The 20,598-nt window shown below is 34.7% G+C and overlaps 3 protein-coding genes and 1 non-coding gene across 4 annotated transcripts; 3 read left to right on the plus strand and 1 right to left on the minus strand.

Annotated features, from left to right (window-relative positions):
* The first annotated feature begins 3,980 nt into the window (after positions 1 to 3,980).
* On the plus strand, positions 3,981 to 6,141 carry LOC141682470 (profilin-like). The gene is made up of 3 exons (XM_074487167.1): positions 3,981 to 4,182; positions 4,676 to 4,813; positions 5,731 to 6,141. The coding sequence occupies exons 1-3, from the start codon at positions 4,051 to 4,053 to the stop codon at positions 5,863 to 5,865; spliced, it is 405 nt and encodes a 134-aa protein (XP_074343268.1). The 5' UTR covers positions 3,981 to 4,050; the 3' UTR covers positions 5,866 to 6,141.
* A 1,398-nt stretch (positions 6,142 to 7,539) lies between these two features.
* On the plus strand, positions 7,540 to 7,689 carry LOC141688270 (small nucleolar RNA snoR135). Its single transcript, XR_012561726.1, has one exon. It is a non-coding gene; the product is annotated as a small nucleolar RNA snoR135 (small nucleolar RNA).
* Positions 7,690 to 9,919: 2,230 nt separating this feature from the next.
* Positions 9,920 to 12,998, minus strand: LOC141687368 (uncharacterized). Its single transcript, XM_074492613.1, has 3 exons — positions 12,740 to 12,998; positions 10,426 to 12,296; positions 9,920 to 10,314 (listed from the first exon to the last, which is right to left on the minus strand). Exons 1-3 carry the CDS (start codon positions 12,774 to 12,776, stop codon positions 10,231 to 10,233), a joined length of 1,992 nt encoding a protein of 663 aa, XP_074348714.1. The 5' UTR covers positions 12,777 to 12,998; the 3' UTR covers positions 9,920 to 10,230.
* A 2,647-nt stretch (positions 12,999 to 15,645) lies between these two features.
* LOC141683176 (uncharacterized) lies at positions 15,646 to 20,365 on the plus strand. Its single transcript, XM_074487864.1, has 3 exons — positions 15,646 to 16,051; positions 19,246 to 19,667; positions 19,766 to 20,365. Exons 2-3 carry the CDS (start codon positions 19,452 to 19,454, stop codon positions 20,024 to 20,026), a joined length of 477 nt encoding a protein of 158 aa, XP_074343965.1. The 5' UTR covers positions 15,646 to 16,051; positions 19,246 to 19,451; the 3' UTR covers positions 20,027 to 20,365.
* The last annotated feature ends 233 nt before the right edge of the window (positions 20,366 to 20,598 follow it).

The raw sequence follows: 20,598 nt of genomic DNA on the forward strand, positions 1-20,598 counted from the left end.
TCTGACTTACAGAACTCAAGATAAGGCCCAAACAGTGTAAGTAAATCGTTTAACCCATCAAATTCGAATTTTACATCCAATTTTGCTCCTTCGTGGCCATGGCTGGATACTTCAACTCCCATGGCTGGAAATCATCATCCATGAATCTCCGTCGTAGTCGCGGATACTACATTCAAATCTCCTTTGACCCCCTAGCCGAAAATAATTATCCACGGATCTCCTTCGTGGCCATTATTTGCAAACTCCTCCATGGTTTTCCTTCAATTCTTGCGTAAAGAACCTTCATCGTGATGAGACATCTCTTCCTCCTGAGATTATGATATTGATCAACACCCCTCCTTCTAGCGCCAATTTGTTGACGGAGAAATTTGGTATCAATAAAGTTTGAGGTTCGTCGCCGGAATCAAGATCTACGATGGTGGTTCTTCGCCTGAAAAGTGAGCGGAGTGTGGTGGTTGTGATGAATTGGGGGCTGAGATTGCTTAGGGTTGGTGGTGGCTTCTTCTGGTTCTCGCTTCCGACCCCTTACAATTTGTCTACGTATCCCTATTTATAGGAAATCAAGCCCACGTAGTTCTTGGGGAACAAGAAATCTAATGGGTTTAGACTTCTTATTTCTAGGCTCGGTCCAGAATCCATCTTCCGCTAGTTTTAGGAATGTCCAACTATGAGGCCCAACCGCGAAGGGCCAAGACTCGTTTGTAATCGCAGGACTTCACGGATAATGCATCTCCATGCGCAATGATAACATTCCACTACAGCTATCTCCCTTGAGTTACGAACGCAGGTATAGCCACGGTTCACCCCAAATGCCAAACACGTCCCTGTCCCCCCGAATGAGGATAACCCACCAGATAGAAGGATAGGTGATCCCAAACTCTTAAGTGCAAAAGTGCAGGATGACTCCAAAGTTCTCCAACGAGGACACCCGTTGCATACAAGAACAGAGTTCCCAAAGCACACACCAAAGTTAACCCCGCATCCCCAATGAGGACACCCGCTGAATACAAGAGGAGGCCTTCCATCATCAGGCATACCCCTGGAGGCCTTCAAGCTTTTCACGAACATCCCCCTCATTGACCGTCTCAAGGAGGGAATTCTTCAGAGAGTACCTGTAACAAATACGTTAGTGAAAATAATCCTCCATTGCTCCTTCCACGCTTGCCTTGCTTTAAACTTATTCTTGATCATGCATTCTTCACACATAGGACGCGTCCTGAACGGTTGGGCGCGTCCTGACCCTACGAACTCCACATATTGCTATATCTTCCAAGTATCTCTATCTGCTTTGTCCTGAATGAGAACAAGCTCAACCATCCCAAAGTGTGCATCTCCAGGAGGCAGGACGCGTCGTCCCCTTGTAAAATACACATATTCTCCTTGCATGGCAACCTTATTACCTGTACAGCTCATCCCGTTATTTTTACTTATCAGGGCGCGTCCTGCGCCTTGGGCGCGTCCTGCGCCTTGGGCGCGTCCTGCGCCTTGGGCGCGTCCTGCGCCTTGGGCGCGTCATGCGCCTTGGGCGCGTCCTGCGCCTTGGGCGCGTCCTCCTCCTTTCGATATCTTCCTCCCCATCTTTTAACATGACAACCCAAAGTACAACCTACACAATCATGGACGCATCCTACATATACAAGGCACGTCTTCGCTTCATACAATGCAGACCAAAACCTAATTATTCATCCTTTTTCCCCAATTTGATTCCAATTGACCCATTCTTGACCCGAAATGATTCATATCCAAATTTTGGCTATAACAATTTACAAAAACATTATCCTAAACTACTAGGACATTATATTTTATTATTTTTATAAGACAACTACTAGGACATTATTGGACTTGCTCTTAGACTTAATTTCTTGTGTTGGTTTGTAGTATTCAAGATAATTATTGTCTAACGGTTTATTTTATTAATTATGAGAGTTAGTTAATTGAACACGGTCTACGTAGTCTATTTATTTTTGAAATAAAGAAGGTATATCATTTCATCAAAATATAAAATGTAAATATTGAACACTACATTGAAATCGTCTTTTTAGTCGTACAAAACGACCGCACTTCAGATATAGCACTTCAGATATAAATAAACTTTTATTCTTTTTAATATATGTATATATGTGAGTCTTATATATATATATTAATACTATTAATACACTACTTTATTTGACATAAACATTAGTTGTGATTAATAATCTAAGTTGTTAATATACAATAATGAAGTTGTAATAAATACATTTTTATTAATAATTAATGATTTACAAAAATTAAATTTGATATTTATTAATATATATTAATGAGGGGTATTTCAGTAATTTCAAATAAATAAATTGTCTAACTAACCCCCTATTTGTTGTATTATATATACAATAGATTGAGTTTTACTTCATTAATTTGTATCTCATCATATACACATCAAAGTATGGGTAGAAGCAAGTGATTTTAATTTCTACATATAGATATGAAAGTGCGGTTATAAATGAATCAAACTCACAATTTTTTTTTACAAAATGAATGAAAAGTTAATGAACTGGACAATATTTATTAATTTATTGAACAATTTTTTTGTTGAAACTCGAGTTCAGTTAAATCCCTATTTTTTTTAATTTCTATAATACCTCCTAATTATGAATTTAATTTTGACATCTTGTCGATCACAAAAATTATAATCAATGACTATTAATATTTTAGACATCAATCTAAACTATTGTTATATTAAATAATCATATGCAAATAATAGAATATATTTGTGGATGGGCTCTTTCGGATTCCTAATAATGAGAAGGAACATGTTAAAGGCTTTTATCCAGCGAAATTAAACTTTCTAAACACTAACGATATTATAACTTGAAAGACATGACGAGAACTCAACCAAACAATAAACAAATTGGAATTCTTATCATGCTTTTGTCGTTTGAAAAACATAATTGATTTATTGTGTCCGGCATAAAAATTAACGATAAAAATTGATATTATCATCCTTCCCATCACGTTATGTCTCTAAAAAATATATAATTTTACCTAATTTTTTAAAAAGTAAAAAATGGACTTTTATATAACAAAAATTGAACTTAAGTCCTTATATTATTATAAAAAATATATAATAATTTTTGAAATATAATACCGTAATATCGTTGTGACAATGTGACGAATGTTTTAGATCTATTTAATTGAGACCATATACCAAAAGTCAAAAGGTTTTCTTTTTCTTTTTTAAAGGAAAAAACTTTAAAAAAGGTATGTGGTTGGCAAATCCTTTGTCCAACAAAAAAATATTATTTGCTAACATCAAAATCAAAATCAATTTGAGTGATATAATTAAGTTATCACTTAAATAATTAGTAAATACTAAATTTGTAAAATTTGTAATTAAAATGAAATGTATTTAAATATTTGTTGTTATCCTAAATTAACCAACTCTAAAATTTCAAATTCATGAAATATTTATTATTATTATTATTATTTAAATTCTCATTAATATTTTATAATTTTGATTGAATATTAATAAGAAATTATAAATTTTTATTATAATATGATTAAAAATGATAATCGATAAAAGGATACTACATTTCTAAAAAAATTGTGATTTTATCGTTTTCTAAAATTATTTGCAAAAATACCCAAAAAAAACGATCACATGCAACTTTTGTACGTTTTTCTAAAAATAATTAAAGTTATTTTTAATTATATTTGAAATTGTATTTAGTTGTACTCGGCTGAATTAGTAGAAAAATCTTATTTATTTTAAAAAAATAATAAAAAATATTTTTTCAAATAAAAGATTTCAAAAGATTTATACTAATATTTGAATATTGAGGATTTTATTTGAAATCCAAATCCAAATTTTTAAACAGCTACTAAATTTAGAATTTCAAATGAAATGCAACAAACATGAATAATGTAATTTGGTTTCGCGGGTTTGGAATTGTGGAAGGGAAAGTAAACTTTACCGAGTATAAATACAGAAGCAATGGCAAGCTGCTAAACCTCAAACAAGTCCTCCTCGATCGTCCAATATTTGGATTGTAATAAAAAGAAAGAGGAAGAGCTATGTCGTGGCAAACATACGTAGACGATCATCTCATGTGCGAGATCGAAGGTAATGCTGGTCAGCATCTCTCTTCCGCTGCTATTATGGGCCACGATGGCAGCATTTGGGCTCTGAGCTCTAATTTTCCCCAGGTTTAAATCATCTTCTATCCACTATCAAACTTTTAATGTTTTATATACGTGTTTGTGGATGTGGCTATGAATCATGTCAATCTTGTTATTCACAGTGTTCTGCGATTCCGATTCTTATATTTGTGTATAGTAATTATTTTACAACTTACTTATTTATACATGGATACAAGTCGCAATGATTGTTTTTCAACATCAATGAATATGTATAAAACGGATGAAAGTGTTTGACAATGTGGTGTGATTATGTATCTTGTATGCTATCAGATTGAGAGAAATCGTCCTTTCAACTATTTCAGAATGTCGGATGTTGAACTTGTGATTGACATGAAATGCAGTAATTTAAAACTTTTTGGGAAACATGATAAATTTCTTTTTTCAAGTTTGTAATTGTGCCTTGTTGAGTAACCAGCTCATCTAAAATCTTAAGGTGTTAGAAGAAGGCCCCAATAGGATCATATATTTAACATGCCTAATTATTTTTGCTGACCAACAGTTAAAACCTGATGAAATAACTGGTATTATCAAAGACTTTGACGAACCTGGCCACCTTGCTCCAACTGGAATGCACGTTGAAGGAGTGAAGTACATGGTCATTCAAGGAGAGCCTAACGCTGTGATTCGTGGCAAGAAGGTAGATCTATTTTTGTCGTTGGAAATGGAATTGATTGATTTGTAACATTGCTGCTCTTTTGTTCATGTTTTGTTAAAATCAGTCATTCAGGACTTTCATAGCAATCAGATTCCCCAATATCATGCTAGCTTGTGATTCATCTAGCAAGATCTATATTTACCATGCTATAAATAATCATTTAGCCGACTTCATCCAATCGTTATGTGATTGTTCGTCTGTTTTTAGTATTGAATTAATCATCTGGACATCATTTAGCTCGTTGCAGTTGTAAATCTTAATATGTCCGTCACAGGTTTTACCTGAACTCGCCTTTTTGAATATCTAAAGAACTTCACCGAATAAGCCTATAATCTAGAGGCAGTTTTACAGGGTGCAATTGGATCATATACACCTTGTTTTTTTGCCTCTTAATTCACAACTCTTGTTGGAGTTCATACAGTAGTTGTGTAGATTAGTGTCCTTTCATATTGGGACATAATAGCCAGAGTTTATAATTGCCTCTGTAAAGGACCTGTGAAATGCAGTTGCTATTCGGTGTCAAAGATTTTAGATCCCAGTATTAAGAAGAAATCATCAATATCTAAGTTTCATTTGAGAAATTAATAATTTTCATCATAAGAAACCCTGTGTGACATTCCAAGAAAACGAGATGAACAATATCAAAGTGGAAGTTTTTATATTCTATAAAGCCTTCCCTATTACAAATCACACATTTTATGCTTGCAATTTGTAATGGATGATCAACTTGATGGAATCAAGTGTAAGAACCTACATTAAGAGCTAATCATTAGGAAGATTGTAGAAACATGTGTGAAAAGCCTTTATGGCTGTATGTCATTTTATGCTGCTTATCTTTTAAAACAAAATAGATTACTGACATCAAGTACTCGCACTGAAATTTTCTGTGTGTTATGTAGGGATCTGGAGGAATAACCATTAAGAAAACCGGACAAGCTCTGGTTTTCGGAGTCTACGAAGAACCTGTGACTCCGGGACAGTGTAACATGATTGTCGAGAGGCTGGGAGATTACCTTGTTGAGCAGGGCCTGTAGGTCTTTCCTCAAGTCAAGTTTATATCTGTTTTTGTGATCAATTTTGCATATACTTGTACTATCTACTGGCGATGGAGTTTTGACAGAAAAATAATGGACGACAGAAACAATGGTTTTTGAGCCTTCCAAAGATTGTTATAATGCTTGTTGCTTCCTAAGCTTGTAATTTCTTTTCTTTCTTTCCTTGTTTGATGCTATATAGTGGAATGGATGTGTGAAGTTTTGTAATTGAATTGGTTGGAATTCAGATTTTTTTTTTGCTTTTGTTTTTTTCTTCTTCTTAGTACTTCTTGATCCCCAAGGGGACTATAAATTTCCTAGACTTCAGTTGCCTCATACAGTATTTTTAATTTATTTACAAGCTTACACTTTACAACTACCAGCGTGAGAATTTTTTCAATAAAATGTATCCACCTATCATGTTTTGTTTAGAAAATGTTTTAAAAAGGGTCAACAAATCTGTTTCACATAATTCTCTATTAAATTTTTTTGATTAAAATTATTTATTACTAACTACGATAAATCGATCAAATCAAACATTTTCAGTATAAACCACCTAGAGCGGTGTCTGAAAGTGTAAGATGAACGCATATCATAACCATATCATGAAAATAAGGAGACGGTTTCCGTGAAAATCTTCAAACTTAGTGCAATAAATGAAGTGTGTGATAGATATAATATTGATATTATTTTAGTACATGACATTTTTCACATTGGACTCGAACTGTATACATATCCCCAACAATTTTGATATTCAAAATGATATACAAAATTATTCATCGTCGTAAAATTCTGGATCCGTGAAAATGGATAAGCAATTGATAGTATCTTTAGTCTCCAATTTCATTATGCAACCGCTAGAGAAAAAAATCAACTTCTATCTTTATCTAAAGTCTGTAACTTTTTTTTTACTGCGATTAATGCAAACACACACAATGTGACCGTTAATCTCATACCCAATACTCATCATATTTGCTTCACTTGTCACTATGTAAGAACTCGGAGAGGCAAATATTTTTTTTGAACATAATTTTCGAGTTTGCACATCAGAATCAGATGTCCTTTTACTTCAAACGAATAATATTAAACGTGCTTCTTTTATAAAGCAAACATCAAATAAATATCCATGATGATTGATATACACGTACATAAAATGGATCTCTCTTCCCATGCATAATTGCAACTAATTGATACTTATCTTGCCTGGTCCGCATAAACTTGTGTTGTTAATAATTTTTTGGGACAATTTCATTTAAATATCTAAGAATTGTGCGATTAAATGCATGAAAATGAAAGAGGATTTTGTAACTTGCCGGGGAGAAAACTTGTATTTTGGTGTATATATTATATATATATTTTTGACACCTGGTGTATATATTATTGAAAAGAAAAAAGAAATGAAATAGACTTGTACATTCAACGAACTTTAGATACTTGAATTTTGATTAACAATAGCTAAGCCCAAAGGCCCCAAACCCTCGAATGGTTAGACATAAAAGCCCAAAAATGACTTGAAAAGCCCAATTAGCATACACTCATCAAATTTCCATAAACCCTAATCCATTCAGCCGTCAGTTCGCTTTATATATTCTCATCTATCTCTTATATATATATCTCTCTCTCTCAATGTCTGATAAAAAGAATGTGTATTGCGGATAAAAAATGTAAAAGAGGAAAGCAGGGATAGTGTGTATCGACATGTGCTAAGAAAATAGATGCACAATGATCGAAAGAGTTCCCATGCTATATTAAAAAATGGGGAAGGTGGGCAGTTGTGTTTCATTTTTCTCTGTTGAATCAACAACAATCATCTTCCCCACATCGATCCCTTTTTCTTTCATTTTTCAAGTTGTCAACTGAAAACCATCCTTCAATCTAAGTTATTTACGTGAGATCTCTAGTCCATTTGAGCATCATCAAGATTTGGGTTGGACATTTAATAAAATTCAACTGGGGCTTTGATCGTAAAACTAATTACTAAAATTTAATACCTCCAGTTGCAGTTAACCCCCTAACTTTTAACGGTATTGACACGGGTGTTTGGCGTTTTAGGTTTATGTGATGTTTGATGACGTGAATACTCTAAGAAAGCGTTTGGAAACTTGTATTTCATTTCATGAGGGATTTCAAATGACAGGATTTGAGTTGTCATTTCAAATTCTCATGTTTATATTAATATTTGAATGTCTTGGATTTCAAATGAAATCCAAATCCAAATTACCAAACAGCTTATTTGGTCAAATCCAGAATTTCAAATGAAATTCAGTTTTCCAAACGGGCCATAATATTAGTGTTTGCGGTGTGAACCAAATTGACTAATTTCAAAAAATGTTTTGAAGAGTTTTTCTCAAGTCAAGAAGATTGTTCTGTGTTGGTGGTGAGGTTATGCTTGAGAGATTAATCGGCAAGTTGGAGTGAGGTTACCTTCGAGAGATTAATCGGTAAGTCGGAGATTAATCGGAAGAATAAAAATATTATTTTTAATTTTTATATTTATATAATAATCCCTGTCTTTTTCATTTCTTTATATTTTACTTTTTTTGGTGTTTCATTTATTTCTTTACATTTTAAAACTTACCAAAAATAGTCAATAGGTTCTCTTATTTCCAAACTTTTTTTTTCACACTACTTTTACCCCAATATTTCTCTTTTATACATTAAAAATCAATGGGTCCGACCATTTTACCCACTTTTCTTTCTCTTTTTCACTATTTTATACATATTTATTAATTTCCGTGTTCAATCATTTTGATAACAAATCAAAAGGACGGAGGGAATAATCAATATGTTAAATATTTGTTTGAAAACAGAAATTAGAATAATATTAAATAATATCTAAATGTTTGACATGTGTTATGTACTAATTATTAAGTTAACAATATTAACTATATTTTAATTCACACTTTTAAATTAATTATAATTTGTTATTTTTATATTTTAAGTGAGAAAATAAATATATTAGATTACTTGTTAGTTCTTACCAATACTTTATATTAGAAATTGATATGATATTGTGTGAAATTATGAAATTAATGCATTAAAGTTATAAAAATATAAAAAACATATTTTTTTTAATTATTTCCGCCTCGACCGCCTAGAACCGATTTTTAATCGCATAGCCCGCCTAATCCCAATTTTGACCCGATTTTTGAAAAACACCTAAATCACCGCATAGCGCCTAGATGCCGTCTAAGCGGTCGCCTTAACCGAATTTTAGAACACTGCTTGTTAATATACGAGAGTTCTATTAAAATTTCTTCAAAACAGTTTTGCTAACAATTAATTGTCAAACGGGGTCATCATGTTGGGAGCCGTGTTACAAATTTTTACAAATTTATACATTTGCACCGAGGACAAACCTATCCACCAAGTTGCTAAAGAAACCGTGGGAGACGAGAAATGTGAAAACACAGAGGTTGTTAAAGGCTGCAAATTAAGATAGCTGAAGAGGCAAATTAAGGCAATAAACAATATATGATCAATGAATGAAAGCTGCAGCACAAAGTCTAAGGTCAGGCAAATGGTTTTAATATAATCTTTATATCTGTTTTTTTTATATCCATGATCAAGTAACAAGCAACAGCAGAAAGAAAGTTAGAAGTCTGGTAACGTTTTTAGCACAACTGGAAGAGTTTAAGAAGAACCCACGCAAAAACACAAAGTCTGACAAGCAGTTTTAACATACATCCATCTTTAGAAAGCTGGAGAAGATGGAACGGAAGGATTAAGAAATTTGGATTATGGTTTAGATGCATTATAGTTAGTCCACGCACAAGAAAATCAGTCAAAAATTTACTCAACACACCCAAGTTCCAGCATATACTAAACATTCATTGATCACCATCATGACCACAAAAATTGTCTTCACCACAACCTAATTACTCCTGCCTCCAACAAATTTTCAAGCACACTCATGTAGAGCCACCACGTATGTTCGCCCCCTCGAACATAACATGATGACAACAAATGTGTGCTGATGAGAGTCTGATAAAACAACAAATAGCCTGTTTTGATTATCTGACTTCATTCAGTAAAAGATATTAAGCATCATTCATAAAAATGAATAACTGAACTACCAGAACCAATTAAGATGGTGCATAGAGTCTGATGATACAACAAATTTTGAGTGCTTGATCCTAAAATAACTAATCTGCAGAATGGATACATAGCCTTGTTGCAGATCCTATTTGTTTACTTCAAACCAAAATCTAACAAGCGTCCCAGATTTATTTTTCTAAAAAATAATAATAATTTAATACAGCCTTCATAAAAATGGACAGCTAGAGGTTGAGAGGGTCTAATGAAACAATAAAGATGATGTTTCAAGTGGTTCAGCGTAAAAAAATGTATTACAAAGGAAAAGATTCATGGAGACATAGCCTTGTTCCGGAGTCTGCTTGATCGCCTTACTGGAGTCATAGTTGTGCTCACTTCCCCTCCATTGCTTTCCTAAACAAGTTACATACCACAATCATTCAGAAACTTCCTAAAGATAACAATAGACAATGCAATCAGGAGAAGAAACCAGACCAATGACCAAAAAATGCTGATAAAAGTTACCTCTTTCACTGGCCTCTTCTTCTTTTGTGATGTAGAGTCTGCGGTAGAGAGCTCCAAATGTGATGAATGATTCTGAACCAAAGAAGTCTTGCTATGCAATTTCGTCATTTGCGTAAAAACGGAATTGCTAGCATTCCTCTCTTCCGGATCTGGAATCCTTGTCATTTCGCTGCTCCTAACAAATGTGTCTTCTCCAATCACAAGCTCTCCAAGAAACTCAACAATGGGAGCTTGCCTCTGCCTGCTAAATTCTGAAACGACATTCATTGAGGCAAGAGGTGTTGTGGGACTAGTAAAAGACGCAACCTTTTCCACATATTCTTCTTCCACACTACAATTTGCACTGGTCTTTTGTATCTGATGAGCAAGTTCAGTATTTAGTTGGTGCCTTTCAATAGGCAAAGAAGCTTCTTCACTGCTGTGCTTCTCTGTAGGCAAAGAAGCTTCATCATCAATGTTCTCTTGTGTAGGAAAAGAAGTTTCTTTACTATTCCTTCGCCTTGAATAGTAAAGCAAACCCAAAGCAGGAACCATAGTAAACAATACAACTAAAGCAGCTACTTCAACCTGTGATCTGATCTCTTCACTTTTCATTTGTTCAAATTCAGCATTAACATCAGGGCAAGCCTCAGATTCAGAAAACAAATCCTTCACTTCCGCTGTTTCAGTGTGCTGCAGCTGGTCAAGTCCATCCTGAATTTCCCCCATCTCCTGATCGCTTGCCCTCAAATTTTCTGATAGTTGATCTAATGAGGCTTCAGCTATATCTGTGCTTGATTGATTTTCTGTACCTTCTGCCCATTCCACTGCATCAGAAGCCTCCAGCTTGCTCATCAACCCATCATGGTAAACATCTTCAGCTTTCTCAATTTGCACTTCAGGCAATCTAGCAGTGCTTTCCAGCAGTATTTCATCATCCCTGCTGACTTTGGAAACCTCTATCTCCACGAACTCAATATCTTCTTGTGTCACATTCGGTAAACTAACATGAGACTCCTCTTCTTTTTCGCCCCAAATTTCAAATCTGCTGGCTAAATGCTCCTTTCTTGTGACAACTTCATGTGTGTTACTTTGATTAAGAAACCCATGTCTGAAATCCCTAATAGCTTCCTGGATCAATGAATGATCATGGGAATTCATGGAGCATATACATGTAGTAGACAGAAATATAGAGCCCAAAACAAGCAGAAATTTCAAAAGACCTAAAAAACTCCAACACTTCTCCTCCTCCTCCTCCTCCTCCTCCTCCTCCTCTTCCTCCTCCTCCTCCTCATCATCATCATCATCATCAAATTCTTCAATGTCTTCCTCCATCTCCGCATTTTCATCATCAAGGTCATTAGGATTACCCTCTTCCACATCCTCTTCCTTCACAAAACCTTCTTCAAATGTTTTTTCTTCCACTACTTTCTGAGACTCAAACGAACTAGTACTGCTAACCACCCCTAACCCATCTTTTTTCTCAGTGATTTCACTGTCACTGTCTCCGTTCAGGAAGATTCTCCGCTTCTTATTCGGATTGTACCTTAAGAATTTAGGCCTGGGAGAAAGGTAATTAGTTAAAGGGTCATATGGCTTCTTCGAAGATGAATTACCATCAAATCTGTTCCCCTCATCTTCACCATCATCATGATCAGAACTGTAAGAAGATCGCAGGGAACGGGCTGGAGAAGTTCTTGAATCAAGAATTGGGTGTTTTGAGGAATTGATGAAAGTAAAAGCTTCATTTCTTTCGGCCAAGATTTTCCTTTTCGGAAGCAAAGCAGCCTTTGTAGCTGCGGAAATAGTAGGCTCCATGAAGTGCTTCATCGCAACTTTTTTGGGTTTCTGTGACTTGGGTGAACGAATTTCATCATTTTCATTATTGTCCCCTACACAAATATAGATATCCAATACATAAACCAATCAATTCCAGCAAGATTTCAATATTTCACCTTGACAAAACTAAAAGAAACTGATCAAGAAATCCCACATTTAAGCACAACTAATGAATTATTTAAGGATAAGATTTCAATTATCTTGATGTAACAAATGTGAGGTAAAACAATCAAAACCAAAACAACCCATCAATAAACAATTAGGTCTCTCTCTCTCTCTCCCCCGTCGATAAACAATTAAATCTCTCTCTTTCTCTCTCTCTCTCCAATAAAATTCCTACTTACTTACAAATACAATCAATTCAACAAGATTTCAAGATTGTGATTTAACAAAAGCAAGTGAATAAAAACAAGACTACCCATATAAGCCACAGATGATAAATCAATCAGAGATAATACTTGTGTGTGTGTGTTTTGATGGGGTTAAAGGGACATACCAAATTTAGAGAAGCCCTTAACATAAGAATCATCCATATCAGATCTTGTTTGACTACTTGCCTGTTGTTGTTTAATCACTTGCTGTCGCTGAACAAGAATGACCTCAAATAAAATATAATATGACCGTTGTAAATGTATAAACCTGATGTTTTTAAAACTTACGTATATCTGTGTGCGCAATTTGAATTCTTTACCGTTCGGTTGTCAATACTTGTAACGGCTACATTTATTCATTACCGCAGAGAATCACATTTCATTTGGCCCAATTTTGTGCGTTTGGGTGCAAATTTAAATGAACAAAGCCCGTTTGTACTTTCTTTCTTACTAAATAACCCGTTTGCATTTTCATTTAATTACTAGTTGCCTAATATTTTAGAAGTGCTTAAAAAAATGTTGGTAAAGTTTGTTTGCAGGTATTTTGAGCTTTTCAGCTTTACCCAAAACCAATAACCATGAAGGCTAGGCTAGGCTACATTAGATTTAGAGCAGCCTAAAAATTCGTAAGGCTAATATAATTTATTTTTTATTAAAAAATTTCTAGACTGAATTGAATATGGATCCGAATTCTTATAAAAAACGTGATGCGGATTTATTTTCAAATTTACGGGGGAAATACTCGAATCGAAAATTCAGATAATCGGATTTGGGGATTTTTATGCTCACCGATATACACATTTTTTTTAAATGTTCCTATATGTTTTTATTTCAAATGAAAATAATATTTTTTATGTTTTTGTTTTATATGATTCGACCTTTGATATGATAAGAAATGCTCCCATTAATTTTAAAAAATTTCTTCGGTAAATCATAATTTTTATTATATATTTTATTTATAAATTTAAAAATTTAAGAAACAAATTTTAAATATATGATCAAAGGATTTTACAAAGTCAGAGTGGCATAAAAAATTAAATATTTTCAATTTTTTTATTTTGTCTTTTTAATTTTATATTAATATATAATAATTATTTTGAATAACTAAGGCGAAGAAAAATACAACCTAACTTGAGCGGAACAAGTAAGTATCGTTTTCTTCCTTATTTAACGGGGAAATGATAGCAATTGGAGATTGAACTATTTTCAATAGTTACATTTTCGATCTTTTAAATATGGGCTTTTATACGGGAGATCTATCAAAATAAAAATAAAAAGTTTTATACATTTTTTTTTATTTTTTTCAGCTGTTCCATTCGTATACGTGGGAGAAAAAAAACATGTTTTTTGTCCATTGGATGAGGTGGTGCCTGTTGGTATTTCCTCTGCGAGGTTTGGTCTGTCAAGCTTTGAAAGTAAAAAAGGTGAGTTGCTTTTAATTTCTCTATTTCTTCACGCATATATGCTTTTCTTTCCGATACCCCCTCTTGTTTTCTCAGAAGTCTACCGTGTTCTCTGCTCGTCTCTCTCTCCCTAGGCACCTCTTCAATTCCCTTCTATTTTCCTGTTCTTACTTTTTCGTTTTTGTTTCTTTGCCTGTGTGTATAGTTCCTCTGATGGGTCATTCGCTGATACTTTGAGTGATAGTAGTCGAGAGCACGTAGATGAGTTTAAGAATGTGGCCCCTTTTAGTACCTCAGTGCAACACTGTTATCCTGTTCGTAGTAAGGGCCTCTGTAAAAACGAATCTTCACCTGGTGAGGAGGGTTTTTTTATTAGTAAAACTGCTTTGAAAACTGGTTCTTCATCACACACTTCTTCTGTTTGTGAGGTATCTGGGCCTCGTTGTGGGGTTAAATTGGAGTCTAACAAATCTTTCAATCGTCCTAGTTTGTACTCGAAAGCTTCCTTGGATTTTGATATCTTGTCGAAACATTGTGTCTTCTCTGATGGCTATGCTGTCTTTTCTCCTTCGGCTCATTAACGTATGTGGACCCCTTTGCATTCCGCCCGTCATGCTATTCCCGATGTTTTTTTAGTTTGGTTTCAAACTCCCTTTGCACCCCTTCTGTTTCTTTGTGTTTGAGGCTCTTGGATGTGGTTTGGGTTAATTAGTTCCGAACACCGTCCTTCAGATTAACAGGGTCATAGCTCGATGTCATGAATTGAGGCAATTCCCGACCCTTGACCTATTGTTTTCCATCTTTCGTGTGAAAAGTACTGGAGTTTAGCTTTATTTTGATAAAAAAGAGGGTTATAGGAAGCTTGTTGAGGCTCATGGATCCAACTATGGGGGCATGACAAATGGGCTTGGTATAAGGGGCCCGAGTTGAGTCCTATAGGGCCTTGGAAGCCACTGTGTCCTGCTCGTGTGAGGTCTTTGAACCGTTTGGGTTCTAAGACGTCTGAGGAGTTGGTGTCCTTTCTTGGTTCCTCTGATAGATATCAGCCTGAGGATTTTATAGACCCCGGTTTCTGATCTGTCATTGTTGTAAGATTTACAGATCTTGCTCTATTATTGGCATATTTGTAATAACCTCAAATTTTGGAATTTTTGAAACCCTTATGAATAGTGTTTTGCTGATTATGCTGAATAAAAAAACTTTTCATACCACACTATGTAGGGGTTCTTTTATTGATTTTCTGAGATCTTATTAGTACTCAATATGGTATATAAGTGTATGTAAAGATCGTCAGAATCCAAATTCGAACACTTTGATTTTTCCCGAAAATCCATCAGATACTGAAAGAATTGAGTATAAGGTAACAGAATAAAAAGGATTTAAATTCAAGGATTATAAGAGAGGATCATATAAGAAATATAATATATTGAGAAAGGTTTAGGGGAACCCAAGTAATAAGATCCCGGGTATGATCCCTCAAACGATAAACGAGAACGAAAATTAAGCGAACCGTATAACAGATAAACGGTCATTAACCAAACAATTAAGCAAGGATTAACATAAGAAGATGCTTCCACCACCAAGTGATGACAAGTGGCAAGAGATGAAGTCACCAAGATGATGTCATGCTTAGTCATACTCCACTCACTTTAAACAACCAACAAATCATCCAAATATCCCATTCACTTCATTTTCCACCACAAAAACATTCAACAAAGCAAATACTCTCCCAAGAACACATAGCTCACGACTTTTTTATTTTTTCAAGGAGAAAAATTCGAAAAATCAAGTTTCTAGCTTTGTTAATTTGCAAGGTAATTACCCAAGGTCCCTTATGATTAGATAAGCATATCCTAGGAGTTTAAGCTTCTATTTCTTCATGAATCTCTTCTAATAAATCAAGGAAGAAGATGATGAATAGTGTTTTCAAGATTACTAACTTTATTTTCTTTGATTTCCTTTAAGATCCAAGCATTCATAAGCTATCTCAAGGCTTCTTAAGGCTTCCTAGCTACTCTAATCACTCCAAGGAAGGTATAACCCCTCCAAACCCTAACTTTACTTTGAGCATTAGGTTTGGTTTTGTTTGTTATGGTTCATGAGAGGCATGGTTGTTGTGTATTTAGAGATTGGTTGGTTTTGTGATATTTTTGGAATGGTAAATCTTGGTAATTAGTTAATAAACTTAAGTAAGCTTTTAGTTCATGATTGAGAAGTAGTATAAAGTGGAAACCTTGAGATGTTGGGGCTGTTGTAGTAGTATATGGATGAAGTTTGGTTGTAACAATGATTGTGGGTTGATTGTGGATTGAATTGGAGTAGTATAAAATTTGGTAATCGCGTAAACATAGCCGTCGTAATGCCCGATTTACTTTAGACTGTTTTTGTTCTTAACATCAGGACCCGTGAACTCACTGTTAGGTTTTAACCATTTCCATGATTAGATAGTTCATGTTACGATCTTCGTTTTGATATGTGGTTCGTTTGAATTCGATGTACGGTTTAGGAGAAACGACCGTTTTAAGTAACGGCGCTTCGCGACCGAACCATTACCCCTCGCCTTACTTTGAAACCTTGGTTAAGGACCTTAAATGACTAATTGGGGGGGGTATAAAACAATTAGGTAAAGTGGATTAGGCAGTTGGTAAGGTGCTCGCGAAAGAATCGTCTTAAAACCCTTAATGGTTAATTTATTAAAAATGGTGGAGCCGAGGGTACTCGAGCGACTTAAGAGAATCGTTGAGCGCAAAGCGAGCATTAGAGTCTAATTGGTTAAAGTATAGATTCATAAGCGACTTTGGTTTAATTCCAACTTAAATATGGTTTATAGGTTACCAGACTCATCCCAGGACTTTTACCACCCCCAGTCGCTCAGGCAAGTTTTCTACCCGTTATACTGTTGTTGTGATGTATATATGTATATGCATTATCTTGTGATAGATGTATGTTGATTAATTAGCAAATCTTGCGATATATTGGAGCATGCTGATATGGTATATATGCATGTCTGTTTCGTAATCTTGATATCTAATTGTTAATTCAAATGCTTATAAGTTGTATAATACCTATGCTAGAGATAAACAGTAGTTGCGTATACCTTTAGTATAGGGGACCCAAAGGTGAACATATTTCTAAACCGGGAGTCGATGTTCCCGAGTATATTATATATATATATAGATATATAGTTTTCAAAACTATTAATCGAATAAGGTTTATTCGATAACTTTATTTTTATTAATGAATATTACTTGGAATATTCATTCGAGGACTTATGACTCTGTTTATTCTATTTAATGAATATTACTTTGAATATTCATTCGAGGATTTATGACTTTATTTATTCTATTTAATGAATATTATTTTAAATATTCATTCGAGGACTTATGACTCCAATTATTTACTAAATAATATTCTTTATTTTATTAAAGAATAATGTTTCGATAATCAAACTTATTTTTGATTATTCAAATAAAGATAGTACTTTCATATAAGTATATCTTTGGTTATTTAATATTCATTTCAAGTATGAGTTTTAAAACTTCTACTTCAAATTATTTATATAGAGATTATCCTTATGGGAATATTATTTATATAATAATATTTAGATATTTTCTAATATATCGGGACTGATTTATTTCATTAAATCAGCATTACTCCAAGCATTCTTAAAAATGTTTTCGAGTCTTTAAAATGATTTTAAAAGTTAGAGCGGATCCCAAAACTCATTTTTATATTTAAGATCTTCCTTCAAAGGGGATTTAAATACTCGCTCAAAACCTGAGGGATCCGGCTCTGTAGTGTATTTTATATTCGCAACGAGGTTGCTGTTTTGATAAATGAATTGATTAATTACCCAACGTTCGGGAAGTAAGTCCATTTATTGAGTCGGCATAAGCAACATGGGCTCAATGGGCGTCCATGAAAGTGTAAGTCGCTCAGTGGGAGTCCATCAAATGCGTAAGTGGCTGAGTGGCAGTCCAGCATAAGGTCCTATTGCGGCCAGGGTGATGACCAGTGGGGAATTCGTCCATCTACTAGTAGAAAAGGTTACTTATTGGTATATTTGCCTGATCAGCAAGATATCAGGTTTATGCCAAGGTTTTCTCCTTTCTAAATTCATTGGATATTGCAACTCTGTTTATAATTTTCATAACAGAGGTTTTCAAGGAGTATATGAAATGTATATATATAGGTGTATATATATATCGGGACTTAATGAAGTATCTCGTAACTTCATTATTTATAATGATATTCAAAGATTGAATCTATTCAAATCTTGTCTTGTAGTCTCATCTATGTGATGAACTTTTGAAACTAATTATAACTTGAACGGTGGTAGTTCAAGTAGTATTCGGAAAAGATATAAGTATATTGGAGTATCTTGTAACTTCATCTTTTAAACTTATATCTAGTAAATGATTATCTTATGCATGACAAAGATTTTCAGAAAAACGTTGAGACAAGGTTAGATATATGAGATCACCTTGCAACGATATTTTTATACAGTTATAAACTGGAACTCTGTGTATATTATGCATGGAAGAGGACTTCCAAGATTTTGAGTAGTATATATGTATACATATACTGAATATTTTGCGACTTGTCGCATTAAGATATCAACTTGGTTCATTTCTTCTTGACCAAGACTTTCATGAGTACTATGAGAATGTTCATATATTGTTAATTATTATACATATTATTTCGGTGGGCTTGTTGCTCACCCTTGTTTTCTTCTTTCATCACACAACAACAGATAGACAAGATAAACAGGATCAAGCTCCCAATTCGCGAGCAGATAGGAAACGTTCCGCAGTTTCCTGTAGGTGTTGATGCCGTGTAGCTGAGGTAGGATTTACCAATAGGCTAGGCTTTCAACTGTCGATGTACCAGACTTATGAATATATATGAATTGTAATAATGGCAAAGAATATGTAAATTATTCAGAAACCCTTTTTAAGGTGAAATGGTTTATAATTGTGGAATAAAATGACTTGTGTTATTTTTGATATTCATCTCTGAGACTATAACTTGTGGTGTGTGTGTGTATGTTGTGGGGTCACAGTACGCAATAGTTGGTTGACTGTTAAGATTAAGTATTGATAAGGGAAATGGAACTCGTGACAACCTGAATCCCCGACCCCGGATTTGGGGGTGTTACAATATTTGTCTCTTTGTATTCTTTAATTATCTTGTAGATACTTGACCTACTTTTCTTTTAAAAATTTCAGTTGTTGGAGCTGGACTTCGTCGATTATTTGACTGGTTTGCTAAGATGTCTACTGTAAAGTTCTTGCCCGCCTTGTGAAGAGTAAGGCTTCGAGGGCTTATGTGGTTGTTGTTGAATCTAATGAAATGGTAACTGAGGTTGATTCTTGAGGTTGTTCATGTTCCCGAGGTGGATGAATTGGATGATCTTACTCCTATCGCCGTTTTGATGAAGAGCATGGATAAGAAGCGTCATCGTGATGGGCCTTCGTCCCGTGGTCACGATTCTAACAAGCTCAAGAATTCGGCGGCCTGTTTGTCATCGGGTGTAATGCCCACTAGTCAAGGTGGGTCGAGTTCTGCGGCTCGTGGTGCTATGAATGCTGGTGGTTCTGGAGATTTCCTTAAGAATGGATTATTGAGGTGTAAGACGTATGCTGAGAAGGTAAGTTTCATTCTCTGCTTACTTTTCTTATTATGTATTCCCATGTCTTTATTGATGCTAAGTTACTCTATTTCATACTCCTTGTTTATCGTTAACAGGTAGCTGGAGAGCTGAGTAAGATGTTGGTTTTGGACGAGGCTATTGATGTTGGGAAGGTTTCTAAGCTCCGTAAAGAGGCCCATGTATTGAAGGATGAGAAGCTGAACCTTGAGAAGAAATTGGAAGATTTGACTAAGAATAATAATGCTTCTACTGACAGGATTTACTCGCTTTTGACCGAAAAGTCTGATGTGCTAAACGAATGTGGCTCTTTGAATGTTAAGGTGGCTAATTTGGAGAATGAAGTTCGTGGACTTTAGGCAGCTTTGAGTGCCTCCAAGGATGAGCTTATTAGGAAAGAAGGCCAATGGACTGCTGATAAACATGAGTTAATCACCAAGTTGAATGGAGTGGCTGCCTACTTAGCTCGTCGTGAAGCTGAGGCTCTTGGTTCTTTTGAAGAAGGCTATGTGGAATGTGTTAAGCATTTTTGCTGGAGTTGGAGTTGATGTGGCGGGTCCCGGCTTTGAATGCTACCTTGTCGAGCTGTAGGAAAAGGCTGATGCTGATAAAGCTGGATCTTCCACCCGTCTCGATGACGTTTGATTTATCTTCCTTGACCTGGATATGCCCCAAGAGGCTTTTGTAATTGACTTTATTTGCTTTTCGTATTTTCAATACGATGTTGCTATGTTTTATTTTATTGGGGAAATATTTTAAATTTTAGAGAATGTTTGAGTTCGCCTTTTGATTTATTTATCGATTTGTTATTTCCTTATGGCAAAACTATGTTGTGTTGTTTAAGTGTTGTTCATATACTTTTTTTTTGCTTTTGGAGCATTTACTTACCTTGTTGCGCTTTATTGGGGGGTTGATTAACTGCCCTTAGAGT

This window comes from Apium graveolens, chromosome 9, assembly GCF_009905375.1.
Source record: "Apium graveolens cultivar Ventura chromosome 9, ASM990537v1, whole genome shotgun sequence".
NCBI classification, from domain to species: domain Eukaryota; kingdom Viridiplantae; phylum Streptophyta; class Magnoliopsida; order Apiales; family Apiaceae; genus Apium; species Apium graveolens.